The 17,277-nt window shown below is 37.5% G+C and overlaps 2 protein-coding genes across 2 annotated transcripts; one reads left to right on the forward strand and one right to left on the reverse strand.

Moving 5' to 3' along the window:
- Positions 1-528: 528 nt before the first annotated feature.
- LOC132545714 (myoglobin-like) lies at positions 529-11,776 on the forward strand. The gene is made up of 14 exons (XM_060209404.1): positions 529-612; positions 952-1,053; positions 1,552-1,671; positions 2,420-2,538; positions 2,852-2,866; positions 3,323-3,422; positions 3,627-3,744; positions 4,088-4,139; positions 5,214-5,283; positions 5,567-5,642; positions 6,378-6,476; positions 9,183-9,279; positions 9,368-9,450; positions 11,690-11,776. The coding sequence occupies exons 1-14, from the start codon at positions 529-531 to the stop codon at positions 11,749-11,751; spliced, it is 1,197 nt and encodes a 398-aa protein (XP_060065387.1). The 3' UTR covers positions 11,752-11,776.
- A 267-nt stretch (positions 11,777-12,043) lies between these two features.
- LOC132545682 (beta-1,3-galactosyltransferase 5-like) lies at positions 12,044-15,387 on the reverse strand. The gene is made up of 2 exons (XM_060209371.1): positions 15,265-15,387; positions 12,044-14,569 (listed from the first exon to the last, which is right to left on the reverse strand). Exons 1-2 carry the CDS (start codon positions 15,358-15,360, stop codon positions 13,457-13,459), a joined length of 1,209 nt encoding a protein of 402 aa, XP_060065354.1. The 5' UTR covers positions 15,361-15,387; the 3' UTR covers positions 12,044-13,456.
- Between the last annotated feature and the right edge of the window lie 1,890 nt (positions 15,388-17,277).

A 17,277-nucleotide genomic window follows, 5' to 3' on the forward strand; every position in this document is an offset into this window, starting at 1 on the left:
TATACTTAATCCCATTATATACATTAATATCTCTAGGTACCCATAAACTGTTAAACCGTGCAATCACATAATACATCTTGATAACATGTAGGTACTTAACAAAGGGTTGTCTACGCCATTACAAGCTATTTCATTGGGAATGTCATTGTGACGTGTTACCGCCGACAGGGGTCGTTGTGGAATTGATATCTACTGTTCTAAAATAAAGTAGAAAATTATACCTCCTCGATTTTTATTTTATGTGAAATACACCAATACATGAATAACTGGAAGTAAAGGGGAGTAGAGATATAAAACACCTTTTATTATGTTGGTGATAAGTTAGGATTGTAGATTATTGTTACTGTTGTGATAGTCGGTGGTCACGTAGAACGTGTGATGAATTATAAGTCATAATTTAAAGTATAAAAGTATTGAAACATTTACTTTGAAAATTACAATATTAACAATCCCCATTGTGATAAGATCGGCCATCACTGGTTACCTCCCTTGCTGACCTACAAATCTCCTAAACTAAATACTAACACCATGGACTCCGGCCGTTCGTTACGACTTCGCCTGTCAGATTACCACATCTCTCCACATTTAGGCTTCTTGCTTGAGGATGCCATGGTAATGTCCCCAATCTGACGTCTGTCTACAACATGTTAAGGTATAACAGGTCCCGACCTGGTCTCTCATGAGACAATCGGAATGTCTGCTACACGTGTTTTGTTTACTTAGTCTTGCTAAAGTCCAGACTTTAACGAGTTCTTAATCATTAAATAATGCCTGCGATATGTTTAGGTCAATTTTGTTGGTATAGCGACTAAAGCTAATAATCACAGATGTGACAGTAACAATTTAACGTTGTAAAGTGTACGGCTTATATACTAGTATCGTAAAAATAAATGTAATAATGAAACGAATAGACGGATTTGACAATATATGTAAACTGTATACCGTTAACAGGAAGTATTACCAGAGTATTTCCAAGTGTGGAATCACCTGGCCAGTCCGCCAGTGTACATCCCACTCATCGAAAGTCATGGACTACGGCAAGAGGTAGACAAGGTAGGTATCTCGCTTGAAAAATCACCTTGTCCCTATATACATACATGTATACTCAGCAAAAAATCAACACAAGGGAAATCTCAGAGTTCCATAGCTCACAACAAAATATTAGCATGTCCATTCTCTATCAAGACTGGAGGAGGTCACTCCGCCCCTTCCACAACTCTAAACAACAACAAAAAAACATAGTACACCCCCCCCTTCCTCTGCTGCAGAGAAGTCACCGTGTCCCGCCCATACTCTACACAACAACATATATATATACACGCTATATATACACTGGAGAAATCATTGTGTTCCTTACCTACATGTACACAAGAGAAATCACCGCGTCCCTTTATCTTTGTAGGTTTAAGATCATATTCTATCGAAAAATATTCTGAGCTTATGTCGATATATTAGTTTATGTTGTAAGGTGTTAAAATTATGTTGGCCTTAATGAGGCGGAATAGGTAATAATATCCTATCATATTCTACTGGTCACGTTTTCACCCGTAGATGCCTGTTCTTGACCATTCTCGTCTGTCTGGACATCGACAGCTTCAACTGGCCCACCTCCAGCTTTCAATCCTTGTCAATGGTTACGTATGGCAAGACGGCGACCACGGTGTCTCAAAGGTAAGTATAAATACGTTTATTTTGTATTAAGACAGTGACCAAGGTGTTACCTTTGTTTACTCTACCTGGACTGTGCTGTGAACACATAGAGGTCTCAAAAATAAAAGCAAGTTTTTATTTGTTTCACAAAAGTACAAAATTTATTCTGTACCAGGTAGGTGACCCCGATGCTTCAAAAGTACACATACTTTTCTGTGTCAAAGTTAAATACCAAATGCCTTTTTATGAAAAAGGATGCACGCATACCTACATGTACAAGGGCGATGCATCAAGTTAACTTAAGGTAGGTAAAATGTGCACACGTTCATTTGTATCTAAAGACAAATGTCATACTATGACACTCCAAAGGCAGGGCATGTAAGAAGGAAGGTGAAATGGGCTCTCAAAGTAGGTTGGACTGGTAGACGGCTAAGGTGTCCCTACGGAAGGACTTGCACGCGATTGATAAAGGCTCTTCCAAGATACATGTAGGTCGGGGATAAAGGTCGATAGAGACGCTGCAAATATCAAATGTCAGACAAGAAGGTGCTTCATAGGGAAGTTTTGGTGAGATGGCGACCATTAAGGTACTAAGGGAAGGGAATGGTAGAAAATGGTTTCAAAGTAAGCGAAAAAAATGACCCAAGGTGTTAATGGTTATTGGCCAAATAGAAGAATGATGATACTCGACCAGCTTTGTCTATCTGTTAACTTTACAATCTGTATTGACAACGTAATGTATATATCTTGCACACTTGTATTCTTGTAGCGCGTGCCGCGATGTCTGTCAGTGCCCTACTGCGGTGTGTCCAGGCTCCTGGACGTCCAGCCCATCCTGTCTCATGCCGATGTCGTCCTGGCTAACTGGGTGGCTATCGACAAACAAAGGTACATTAATTTAGCATTAGTACAAGGTAAGTATGTATTTGATTACGATTGAGATCTTTCGTAAAGTTACGTCTCCTAATTTTGTTGTAGAAGACTCTCAGTCCGAGCATTGTTTCGCCTTTACAATGAACGTTACTAATATGACAGGTTTGACACATAATATGAACTCCAAACACTAGTTACGAAGAAAAATCAACAATTTGGGTAAAATCCTACACCAGTATTTAAACTTTTAACAGATATTTATGGGTAAAATCCTACACCAGTATTTAAACTTGTAACAGATATTTATCAATTTCCTTTCTTCTTTCAGACCTATAACGATAGAGTAAGTTTGCCAAATCGTCTGTTTTCTGCAGTGTGTCATCCATCAGTCTCGGAAGGTGGTTCTGGTAACTTAGTGTGTTTGACATGAGTAGAGGGTTGAAGTAAGATCAATAGAAGCAACGGTACCAGGTAAAAGTTCGGAATACCATTATTTGTAGATAAATGGAATTTAAAATGAAACTTTACAATTATATAAATTAACCAACAGAAAGGTAACAAAAAGGACATAACGTAGAATGCCCATCGCCGAACTTGACTATTCAGGGAAGACAAAGCGAATCTTAGTTTAAAAAGTTGTATGAAGACATGTATGTGTTGCGAGTCACACAGAGTTTTGAACATATACTTACTCAACACAACTCTCCAAAATGTTTGTATTGAAAGGTGTTATTTATTTGTGTGCCTTTTGTGCAATGTTTGTTTCTCAGTAGATATAATTAAAAATGTTTGTTAACAGGAACATCCGGATACTATACAGACTTCCCGGAGGTGAGGAAGGAGCCTGGTTCTTTCAGGCCACAGTTAGCGTTGAACTGGCATTTTGTTCTGCTTTGCAGGTTTGTAATGTATGTTTATTTACGTGTCATTGTATTTTTCCTGGTCGAGACAGACAGAAGTCTGATACATGGTAAATATGACTCTGTTCTGTGTCGGATTTATCACTACTAGAATCATGTACAAATGTATGATTTCATTACTGTTGTGCGAACGGATTGCAGTCACATACCTGTTTCAGTGGTGTTTTGTTTGGTACTATTCAGCCCATAGTGCTTGCTCTGGAGGCAACTGACACTGGCGATGACGTGACTCTAGTGAAATGCTTGAAGGACATTGCGTCAACCATAAAGGATATGAAGACAGCCGTATCCAGAATGCATGGCAAGTCTGTCCATTTGAATATTTGTAACAAACATGCAAATATGTTCAGCAGACTACTAATAAGATATAGACATCAAGGGAATACTAAAAATTTCACCAAATCACTATTTAAACTCGACATCTTCAGTGTCCACCTTAATGCAAATGAGTATAATACGACAAAAACGTCATTTATCTTAACACGATGGCAGTGTTGTCAACGAAACACGAAATTTTATCATTATTCCATGACAAGAAAATTTATGCAAAAGGATACGTTTATATATACATCTGAACATATTTATCACCTTTCAATAAAACTGAGTGCTAGCTACAGAATTCTTGTGAACACATTGGTTTACAGATGGACTGAGTGCAGACACTTTTTATAACGTGACGAGACCTTTCCTAACAGGGTAAGTGGTTTAACATGTGTTGTATGTGGTTCTTACTTATAGGGATCATAGTAGACCAATATTTCATACATTAACCGTTGTCGGTCCATTACAGATACCCTTTCTGGGGTATTCTAAGGTCTGCAAACCGTAGCCATTTACTTAATGAAACCAGTAGCTGTATAAATGAAGGAAAATATCCATCTTGCTATGCTAATATGGTGAGGTGTACATTAATTTTATAAAGCATTGATAACATGTTTGTAATCTCTAAGCATCAACCAAAGACTTTCCTCACGTTGTCCATAATGGCTGTGTGATAATAAATGACCAAGGAATGGGGTCAGTTGTGCAATCGACAGCGATAACTTGATGTATTATAGCTAATATTTCCTTTGTTATTGGTAGATTGTAAAACATATTTCTTTTTGATCAGCAAAATTGTAACATCAAAAACGCAAAAACACTTCTTAACAACAGGACGGAAAACAAGCTTAGTATGTGGATATCCAGGACCCTGAGGCAGGTGAAGCATCACAATGAAAGTAACCAAAAGAACAAGATCACTGTTTACATATTCATGATCGCTCTACTTTATTTACAGTGTAGTTTTGTTCTTTCGGTTACTTCACTCGCCTAGAAGGCTACCGAGAAAAATTTAGAAAAGGAAGTGCACTTGCCCCATAATTCAATTAGTTTCTCAATTTTCCTACATGTTCATGCCATAATTTTATAATAATGTCACGTACATGTGTATACTCTAAACCGTGTCACTATTCGAATGAATTAAGCGTGATATACAGATTACAGCAAACCTCGGGGTCTAAAAGTTCCCCAGCAGTGTCTACCATCTGCAATCTTAAACCTCATTGTACGCACACTTCATTAGCCTGTATCGTGTGCTCCGAATCTCTGCCAGTCTCTGAGGAACCGACGATGTATGTTTATTTTGAGCACAAACAAGAACTGAATGTTATTTTAAAAGCTTTCGAGAACGTCTCTATCAATACAAAATGTATGTGATACGAGGTGAGCGTCAACTTAAGTTTAAATAAAAGAAAATTGACAGTTAGTATCTGGATTCTTTATATACAGGTGGGGCGGAGATGGATCCCCTTTGCCAGAAGGACTTGTGTACGAAGGAGTTAATGATGAACCACTTGAGGTAACTTCAAGTACAGTATAAAGACCAGATAGTTGTGTTATGTTATTTAGAAGTAAGGTGATACAGAAAAGAATGAATTTGATAGATGTATGTACAGTTTGATAGAAACAACATATTATTGAACTTCAACAACTCAGTAATACAGAAAACAAAAACAGTTAAAGGTTAAAGAAATCGTTTGAAACAAAACATATTTGAGATTTTTGGTCAAATATAGTGGAAAAATGGTTCTCATACATACCGGTGAATGTGTTATATATAAGAGCAATATTTTCTCCAATAGATGACTGGGGGCAGTGCCGCCCAGAGCTCTACTGTTCAGTGTCTGGACGCCGCCCTCGGAATAACACACGCACCTGGTAAGCATCAATCAATGTTTGGAAGTCCACTTCGAGGTGTTTAATCAATGATCTCAAAAGAGATGCAGTTTAATTCCTATCTAACTCTGAAGATTTTAAAACGTACCCTTGTGAGTCAAGCTGATGTCACGTAAATAGTTAAACGTTCACAGAAAAGATAAAAAGAAAGGTGAAATCTGTCTTGAGCGAAATTGATCCTGGTACGTCCCCAGGAAGGATGAGGATAGATGTTGGTGTAGTAACGAATTGACATCTGTATGATCTAAGTACTAAGAAAAGATATCTAGAATTGACACCATTTACGAATCACCTCCAGCACGTGACTGTGCACTTTTTTTCGTTTGCGGTAATGTGATCCTCAAAATTAATGTAAGAAGATAGCATACACTATCCGGCTTTTACGTCTGATCCCCTTCTAGGTTTAAATATGAAATGATTTTACCTCACTTTTTGTATCACCTTTCCTGTTTATATTCCGTAAACACTATCGTACAAGAGTTCTTTTACCTGCTTAATAAGGAACTATGCCTTGTTCGATATCAAGACATTCATTACCAACATATTAATTGTCTATGACTACTACAGTTTAGGTTCATTGTTAAATAGACAGTTTTCTGTCTTAATATGTGATCCGACGTAGAGCAATCAAACTTTTGTAAATAAAATCTAAAATGTAGCATTTCTGAATTTTCAGCATTCAGACTCATTGATGTATATATGTGTGTGATTTTGTAGATGTCCAAGCATTTTTAGACCGAATGAAACCATATATGCCCCGCCCACATCGAGAGTTTTTGAACGATGTCCGGGAAAGGTCGAGGATCGCACCTTACGGTAAGTTTTAAAGTTGTAACGACGAATTTTCGCTGAACTGTAGATACGAGCAGATTATTTGATGAAATATTATTATTATATTGTTATTCCTATGAAATATACCCACGCCTTGCGGCTTCTGTCAGAAGTAAACATCAATTAAATGCATGCACGATGTAGACGCCCTATGTTGGCATTAGAGTTGTATATATATATATATATATATATATATAGTGAAAATGTGATGAATTGTTCGTGCCCAGCAAAAATATAAAAAATTAAAAGAATGGAAAACACGATGAGCTGTAAAACATAAGCGCTTTCATATATATATATAGATGTTTGCAGTACTGGCATACATTATGCAAATGTTTATCAACAGATCTAGTAGGTTTACAGTGTTTAGCTGACTCCTTTTTTGAGAAAAAACTCGTCCGGGAATAAAATTTATCCATAAAACTATGGACAATATTCATATTCGTGTGTATATTTTTATTTTAACATTTGTCTGTCTTTACGTTTGAAAAGATATATCTTTTATTTATTTCTTGATTAAAAGGAGGAGTCAACTTTCACCCTAATAGTCAGCTTTTCCGACAAGCATTTGTTTTCGGGCCCTAGAAACCAGAGAATGCGGTCAACCAAGCCAGAAATCACAAATCTAACCCCGTAATTTGTGGTGATAATTCACGCAAACTTTAGTTTCAATCTATCCAGGACTTCCAGTGTTATATTTAAGGAGGTAGCGCAGAAACCAGGGAATGTTAAAATTGTTGACGTTATGAACCGAATCACGTCACAAAATGAACGAACGAAATTCTTCAAAACGTCATATAAAATGTCTTCAGCTTGTAAGTACAACTATAGATAACAAAGTACGTTTGTATATAAAAACTTAAATCCAAGATATTATGTTGGAATCCGTTTTATAATCAAATATGTCTTACTTCCGGTCAAATACCTGAAGGGTAAATCCTTAGTTAATCTACCAACTGAAAATAACATAAGACTATTAAAATAAAATGAATACAAACATTTCCTAAAACGATCAGCTAGATTTCACACACAATAACGCAGCTGTATTAATACGTAAAGAACGATTTTATAGTAAGAATCACATAGGATATATAGATGGTTACTACTGTTCATTGCCTCTGTGAAAATGAAAAAAAAATCCAGTCTCTAGGTTAGAGAACATGTATAACTTTTGAACCAGAGTCAGGTTACAGTCGCTTACAATTACAATTTGTTTGAAAAACAGTTAATTATATTATTAGTAGCTACAAACAATGGCTGTTCGTGTTAATTTAGGGTGCCATTGTCAAAGTCTCATTCAGTATGTCTTTAAATATCTTGTTTGAGGTATATATTTAGTAACTAACATAATGAAATATTATTGTAGGCAGTGGGCCGTACTTTATTTTTATGGATCTTAAAACATTTTATCATTCGGTGATTTGTTTAAAAAGTCTCGGAAAGTGCCCATCAAAATACTTCATTCCGTATTGAATAATGAAATGTTGAGACTAGTTACAAATATAATTCATACACTGGTGTCCTAAAGGTAGGACTACGAACTACTTGTTGTTCCCATTGAACAAGTGTATCTTGATCATGAAACAGGTTGTATACATTTGTCATATTAAGGAGATGTGCAGTGTACCATATTCTGAACCCTCGATTACAGAGTTACGGCCCTTTGTTAATATTTCGGGTCAAGAGCACAACTTTGCTTGCATATACACTAAGATAACGAAACTTGGTATATTCATTGATCATACGAAGTCGATATTCAATGTACCATCTTCAGGGTCCGCAGCCAATTAATTTCAGAGTTGTTACCCTTTGTTACAAATATCTTGTACAGACTATAACTCTGCGTTCATTTAAGGTAAGATATTGAAACTTAGTGTATGCATTGATCATACGAAGACATTATGCAGGGTGCCAATTTTATCCCGCTACCCCTTAATTACAGAGATATTGCCCTTTGTTAAAATGTTGTGCCTTTAGGATTACTTTGCCTGCATTTAAACAAGAATATTGAACGGTATGCACACATCAGTTATACAAAAGGAAGATGCAGTGAAGCAAAGTCAGGGCCCATGACTTCTCAGTACAGAGTTATTGTCCTTTGTTACTTTTTTGTGTCATGAACAAAGCCTTGGTTGCATTAACATTTGGAGCATGAAAATTATTGTATACATTGGTAATACTACAAGAATGTGTTGAATATCAAATTATGGACCTGCATCCTCTTTATACAGAATTATTGCCCTTTGGTATAATGTTGCGACGAATAAAGTCATTCTTGGGAAGCATTCATCATTTTCACTGATACTCTTTTTTATTTGTCTCTTGAACACTACCTTGTACCTCACTTCTGGCTCCAGATTTGAGTGAACCCAGAGTGTGGAAAGCAGTGTGGTTTGCCCCATGACATACCAGAATCATTCAAATAGTATATACTAAGCCTTTCTTTTCCTACAGCAATGATTTCGTTTGCCCTACCTGCAGCACAAGCATTGCATGGGATGTGCAATGACAGGCTATCCTGCTATGATTTTTATCATTATACCATAAAGTGTCATTCTACTTTGTCCAGGTTATTACAATGCAGTGTGATGACACCTCGTACTAGTCTCACGTTCTTATGGACATTCACATAAATGTACATGAAATGTAGCCTTACACATTTGTTCGATATCAATATTTCTGATATTCCAGTGCGTTCCAGTTCTAATGAAAAACTGAAGACAGCTTATCGAGACTGTATAGCGTCTTTGGTGGAGTTTCGTAGTTACCACATACAGATCGTCACAAAGTAAGTTTCACTTGTTATCATTAGGGAAGTAGTGCATATCATTCATACTACTAGATTTCTCTATTGCGTTTTCGTTTAATTATCACAGGTACATCATAGTGGCTTCCAGCAAGAAGAGACAAGAAGACGAAAAGTACAGATCTGTGTCAAAAAAGGGAACGGGAGGTTCTAGTGAGTATTGCATAGGTATCCATTTAATAAACGGGAGTTCTAAATATAATTGACATGTGTCGACAGAGGTAATGAATTGTTCTTGTGACTGTTATAAAGAAATGGATCTGACAAATTCTGTTTGGTGAATATTAAATTTGACAAAGAATGGTTCCTGTGATTATAACGTAGAGAGGGATCTAACAAAGAATGGTTCCTGTGATTATACATAGACGGGATTTTGACAGTTAAAGTTGGTCATCGCTAATTCGCGCTTGAGAACTACTATATGGACTGTAAAACAATTCTCATATTTATTATTTAGGTTCCCAATGGTCCTTAGATGTGCTTTGTTCATTTGAAAACTACATGACTGATTGGTGGCCATCTTGGATTGTGTCCGTTGTTCTTTGTTAAACTATTTCCAAAATATTGAAACTATCTTTGGCTACTTATGTAGGTATCCTTTTTGCCTTATTGCCCGTGTTCAGTGTTCACAGCAGAAGACATAATAGAAAAGAAAAACATATCAAACTGCATTTAAATGAGACCCAGTAAAGATCATAAATGGTGGACGCCTAGATCACTTTTTGGACCCTCGATTCTTTTGTTTTAGAACGTCATATAAGCTTATACCCTTGCTCGGTATCCGTCTTCCATCCCTACGTCCTATCATTGTCCGTCTGTATGGCGTCTACTTTTCATTTCATGCTTCTTGTCAATAACCAAAAGGCACAGGGTATTGATATTGTGCCTGCAGCATGCTTTGGAGATAGACTGTTTAAATAAATGACTTTAGTCCACTATCATGCTATTAGGGTCAGATGTGTTGAAACATGCAATCGAATAATCGAATTCTACTCAGTGACCAAAATTCCCGGAGTGCTCTTGTTGGGTTGTAATACACTTTGATGAGGAGGAACTACACAATTTGTACACCTAAATACAATTGTCTCACTTCCAATGACACATGAGTAAATTGGTAAAAATCTTTAAGTGAATTCTCAATAACCAAAAGGTACAGGTATTAATTCTGTACAATCCGTGCATAAAAAAGGCTACCAACTGTTCAACTGAATGTCCTTGACCTATTTTCAATGTCACAGGGGTCAAATTTGTAAAATAATTCTTCAAATCACCACTCAATAACCAAAAGGTTCATGTTACTGATATTTGTTCTGTGGAATGCTATGATGAAGAGCTACCATATTGGTTCCGATAAATGACCTTGACCAATTTTCAAAATGATAAAGGTCAATATGTCAAAATGTTGAAACGGTGCCTCAATAATAGCTAAAAGACCCAGGGTGCAGATACTGCGTGTCTGTATCACGCTGGGAAAAGGGGTTACAAAGTCTGTTCAAAACGATGGCCTTGAACCACTTTCTAGGACACAGGGGTCCGAGATGAAAATTTCAAAACAACCTATTCTAAAAGTGGTAATTCCTCCAAGTTTCAAAATTTTTGGCTGTTAAGTACCTTTTAAGAACTCATTCTAATGACTTTTAAAACTATTGTTAGCAAAATATCTCTCCCGTGGTCAGTTTGGACAGCCAAAATTGTTGGGAATAATCCCATCCAATATAAATGTAACCATCTAAATATAGTGCATCATGAAATCCGGAACTGAAGGATCCCTGAATCATAGATTATATGCAGAGTATTGGGTAAATACACAAGTGTGTATGCTCTTCAGTAAAATTTCTGCTTAAATTATGTTACACCATTAGGTCGATTATATAATGTACACAAATATTTCATTCTGTTCGGCATATAAGAGTGCAAACATGATATGACACAATCGGGGCAGCGTTTATAAATAGATGTAGCTAGATCTATAAGGAAATTCCGCAAATTAAACATAATAAATATATAAATAATTAAATATATTATAAAAGACCACAAGTAAATAACTTTTAACAATTTTTTTTCAAGAGCATCATGTGATATCCTAACTTTATGCGAATATCCTTTTTACACCACAAAAGACTCGGTTTCTGGATCTTACAGCAGTTAACGGTAGCAGTTTTCAAAAGCAATTTCTTATTTTAAACAAACAGCTGGCCCTGTGTGATAGTATTTGTGTAGTAGCATGCTTGTAGAATAGGCTTTCAAGTTTGCAGAGACTGACATGACGGACCCACAATCTTCTGTGTATTCTGCAGAGAACATGTAAGCTATTCTAACCTATATAGCCCCTTGTCTTATTTATCATTTTAGTTCGGTGAACTTTCTTCATGAAAGAACATGTTTGTCGCAGGTATACTACCATTTCTGAAGAGCTCCAGAGATACAACAAAACAGATGGACGGCAGCATGTGATATCACAACAAAACAGATGGACGGCAGCATGTGATATCGCGGACACTTGTGTTTACCTCTACAGTGACACAAACATTCCTGATCAAAATAAAATGTACATACTGTGATAATTGATCTCTACATCTTATTATTGTTACTGGAATATTCAAACATTTAAATATCTAGAAAGAAGAGGATCCTTATAAGGTAATATCACATTAACATATAGTGACTGACGGAATTTTGATTCCATGTAACACGTGCAACTTACATACTCGGATGATTTATTCAAATAATTAATTGATCCAATACAAGCGATGCAGAAAACTTTAATTTGATCAATCTTTCTACAAGCAATGGAATGTGATTTCTGTTAATCCACGTCTCTGAGGTCTGCATACCCCGCGTGTCTCCGCCTGTTTTTTTTGTTTTTTTGTTTTTCTGTCTCCTTGATATTGTGAATGACCGCGAGTTGACTCGCAGCCACATCCCGTTCCCTGAAACATACCGTGAGTTGACTCGCAGTTACATCCCGTTCCCTGAGACATACCGTGAGTTGACTCGCAGTGACATCCCGTTCCCTGAGACATACCGTGAGTTGACTCGCAGCCACATCCCTTTCCCTGAGACATACCGTGATTTGACTCGCAGTTACATCCCGTTCCCTGAAACATACCGTGAGTTGACGCGCAATTACATCCCGTTCCCTGAAACATACCGTGAGTTGACTCGCAGTTACATCCCGTTCCCTGAGACATACCGTGAGTTGACCCGCAGCCACATCCTGTTCCCTGAGACATTGAAGAACAACGCATCTACCCTATTTTATACCATTTTCCATATCGCTCACTACGAGTGTGTGTAATCTTGATGATGGACACGCGCCTCTTCACTGTCAGACTGTCTACGTTTTGACGGAATTTGTTCCCTTATTTTCGAAGTTCTCCATGTGTAACAGCCAGTCCTTGTTATGTTGTGTCTCACAATAGGTGTCGTCATCTGATCAGTACCGTCGATATCAATGTGTTTTGATGTCAGTCTCTTCTTGGTGACATTTCGTGCTGCTAGTAACTGATGGAGAATAGACGATATCGATGTTCTCTTTATCAACAATGTCTCACCATTAATGCCCTAACTGTCATGGTCCCTCCACTATACATGTTCCTTATTATCAACGCCTCACGCTATCAATGTCCCTAACCTTCAGCGTCTCCTCGATATCAGTGTATTTCACCATAAGTGCCCAATCATAATCAATGCCCTTAGCTATCAGCGCTCCTTCCCGCTCAGTGTCCCTTAATATTAGTGTCTTTCACTATCAATGTCCCCTCAGTATCATTTCCCCCTCAATATCAGTACCCTCTCACTATCAGTACCCTCTCACTATCAGTGCCCCTTCCCTCTCAGCGTCCCTTACTATTAGCGTCTTTCACTATCAGTGTTTTTCACTATCAGTGTCCCTTCCCTCTCAGCGTCCCTTACTATTAGTGTCTTTCACTATCATAGCTCCCTCACTATCTGTCTTTCACTATCATAGCCCCCTCACTATCTGTCTTTCACTATCATTGCCCCTCACTATATGTCTTTCACTATCATTGCCCCCTCACTCTATGTCTTTCACTATCATTGCCCCCTCACTATCTGTACCTTTTCACTATGAGTGCACCCTCATTAGCATCACTCCCTCTTATGATATCATTATTCCCTCAATGATCGGGTCTGTTCATTATCTGCGTGCTTGTTTCCTCTGACAATTGAGCGTATTAAATGCAAGTTTTTCCCAAATGTACATTTTCATATGCGAACTTACTTTGGTGGAGGAGATACGACTGTCCTGTATATAATCACAAGCGTGTGGCGGTCTGTCCAGGTAAAACGTGAAGCCGGGCACATCGATCACCTCAGCAGTGATTGATTTAGCTAGAATACCCGTGATATAGGCGTCCTCAATAGGAATGAACGGCATATACTCCGACGTCCTGAATAAGGTCGACGCAATGTTAGAGGAGATCACGTAGGTGTTACCGGCGGTGTAAGGTGGGTAATGTGGAAATGGGTAATCTTTCTGGTTCACTTTCCACCTCCCTACACGTTTTACAATACCGTCGACATTCACATGCCCTAGTACTACGCCCTGGTAAGCGGGGTGCCGGACATTCGCCAAGACGTCCACGAGTTTGGGGATGTGGACGAAGGTGTCTTCATCCGCCTTCAAAATGTATTCAGCGTCGGTACAACGTGATGACACCCAGTGTAAACCCATTAGCATTTTCCGTGTCAAATTCGCATAGGTATCGGCGAAATCTGCCTGTACAACATCACCATACAAGTCGCTCTCCAGCTGGGCAACTTTGTTGTTCTTCAGAGCAGGATCTTCACCAAATAGAAACGCAAGTTTAATGGTAGCGTTCACATGATGTCGAGGCCAGTGGTTTCCCCTAGCAACGCTGCCCCATGAATTACGTATGGCCCGGCGCTCCTCCACGTGTGTTACTATAGTAGGAACGAGAATGACTAAATACACCGGGTCTTCCCCTAAACATATTGCTGACCCGGGAATGGTATATTTAAAGGGAAACGGATTCACTTTTTCTTTTCTAGGAATAAAATATTGTGCATATTCTTCGTCCCTGGACAAGCACCTTGCTCCGACACAGGCTTGCGACACGGGTCGACGGAGAACGGTGTGTGTTTTTTTCGGCTGTGTATCATGGTTCTTTGAAACGTGCAGTGATGTCATACACAGAAAAAACAGGGCTATTCCACAAAGCACTACCCCAGTTCGCATTAACAGCCGACGGATATGTGAACATCGTGGTTGTGGAACTGTCATTTTATCCTAGAAATGATACAAAAAAATCAATTGTAATTCATTAAAAGGTGTTCGATATATGTATTCAATTAAATAATTAACTTTAAAAGAGATTTTTCCTTTGTTTTTGTACCTGTGAACTTATAAATATCATATACAGCTAATAGATCAGAGTGCAGTAAGACAAATGGGCGGTTGATATCCTTGTCACTTAAAAAATAACACTTATTATGATTGTCTAAAGTAGTTGTGTGGTAACATAATAGTTTCAGTCTTCATTGTCTATTACACTTCCTAACAATACACATGCCAACCCCTTCTAAATCAAAACCAAGCATACAGGAAGCCGATGGGAAAACGCAGAGTAGCTTTGTATACATACGTACACAGGATATGTATGTACTAAAAATACACACATCGGCAACAGACGAGTTATCGCTTCTCCCCCTCCGCATGTTATGGTTCCCTTCGTCACACACGTGTACCACACGATTTTGAATGATCCTTCGAGCGTTTTGTTTACATGGCACATGTATAATGTACATATGTAATTCTTATTAAAATAGCCTGCTTTCAACATCAATATAAACACCTTCACCATTTGGGATGATTTGTTTACTCTCGTGTTAACATCATATCGGTAATTACCAAGTTTTATGTAAAACCGGAAGAACACACACTCTCTTTGTTATTACGTAGAGAAAAGTAACTTGGGTACTTACCGTGGTCCTATGTGACGCCGTGCTATTTAACGGCCATTGTTTTAGTAGATTCTGATCCAGGTTTGGACTCCTCTCCAAGAAAATTATTCCAGACATTTGCTGAAGGTCTCGAGTATGCTGCTTCTACCACTGAAAACCCCATCTGCATTGGAAACGTATCGCATCACGTGACTCACGGAGGGTTACGTATACCTCCCCGTTACACCCCCTCCCCCGCTCCTCTTTTCCCCCGGAGATACCGTACCTGAGCTATAGTGGTAATACATATTCTGTAAATTCATTAGCTTTATATTTAATAAACAATAATACATGAGTACCTTAGTACGCCTCCATGTCATACATGTACGGGGGAAATCGACACATTTACATGTATAAAAGTGTAATTTAAAGGAGTTCATGATACATACAAACAAACACTAAATTTCCTGACGAAAAATGCACATGTATATAGGATTTGTTGTCAATGATTAGCGACGACACTATAGCGTTATACAGATACAAAATTTTATCAAGCCTCCCCCCTCAATAAACTATACATCCAACACAGCTTATTACATAAAACATGTTTGTATACAAGATGTCTTGGAGACTTTAGAAAAATGGTGACTTAGACAATAATATACATACAATATTGCTGGTAAAATAAACTAGCAGTAATTTAGTAAACAGTATCTACCTGTAAATAATTTACATATAAAGGATTAAAAAACGACATTCTTCAAGGGTTCCGAATAACAAAGCAATCTATGTTTCAATTCAAACTTTATTACCACATTTATCCATCTCTCCCGCAGTACATTGTGTTACCCTCGGCTTGACTGCAAGGAACGACAACTCTGATACTGATAGAATTGTAGATTACTAAATATATAATATACAATTTACAAACATTTTAAAAGTCAAACTGAATACAGGAGTATCTCCCTCAGTTCTTCATACTCTTGTGATTTCCTTAACATGTCAAGGTCATGTTACAAATTCTAAATTTATGTTGCAAAAAGTTTTTTTAAGATCAGATACGCAGATATGCTTAATAACGATTTCCTTGCATATTCATGATTAATATTTTTGTATAGAAGAAAATATCACCATAATAGTATACAGATAATAATATATTACAGGTATATGTACGAACATGCATATAGTATACAATTTGTATGTTAGTTGACATGTACCAGACAATATTTAAAAAGCTGTACAATAGCTTTATATCATCAAGATTATAGACTTTATTGTGTATAGTATCACAGAAAACTACAATATGTTATCTGTATTTGTTGGATGTCTCGTTACAGGCGGGAGATTTCCTTATCTCACTCTAGGGTTGAGACGGGGAATTCCCCTGTCAGACAATGGTGTGATGTCACAGTAACAATTCACAGACGTCACGTCAACAGTACAATAGCGCCTTCGTATCTATGACGAAATGTCGACGATAAGAAGCATCGAAACAACAAAAATATGCACATCACTAGTACAGTCAGCAGGCTAAGAGAAAAATAAAATGACCATTCACCACCCACTTGGAGGGGAAAAAGGGAGGATCTCAGCTCTCGGGGAAACGATCTTTATGTCACAAACATCCAGTAAGCCTTCTATAAAATCCTAATCCCAGACTGGCATTGTGTAACAAAAACTTCCTCGAAGCAAAGATGTTACAGACTGTCAGCCCGCGATAAATCCATGTGTAGCATAACGAGTATATGGGCATCTATTTTCTCCACTGCAATATGTAGTTCGTTTACATCTCTTTTTGGTTATACATTTGTATATGACGTCATTTCAATTATGACATCACCTATCGAGAAATATCACGTACAAATACCAGGAAGTTCACACGAGACAGGAAAATCTAAAACTGGAATTTAGCTCAATAGGAAATCAAATATGGTTTTATTATAATTGTAGAAAATCTACTTTTGACCATTTTTAAAATCATCATTTGATATGCTGGTTAATTCTTTTGGATTATGTAAACTTTTTTCTTATGTTTTTATTGTCACATAATTGTTT

Source organism: Ylistrum balloti, unplaced genomic scaffold (genome assembly GCF_031769215.1).
Source record: "Ylistrum balloti isolate Yb309-2 unplaced genomic scaffold, AGI_CSIRO_Ybal_v1 Utg369852, whole genome shotgun sequence".
Classification (NCBI taxonomy): Eukaryota; Metazoa; Mollusca; class Bivalvia; order Pectinida; family Pectinidae; genus Ylistrum; species Ylistrum balloti.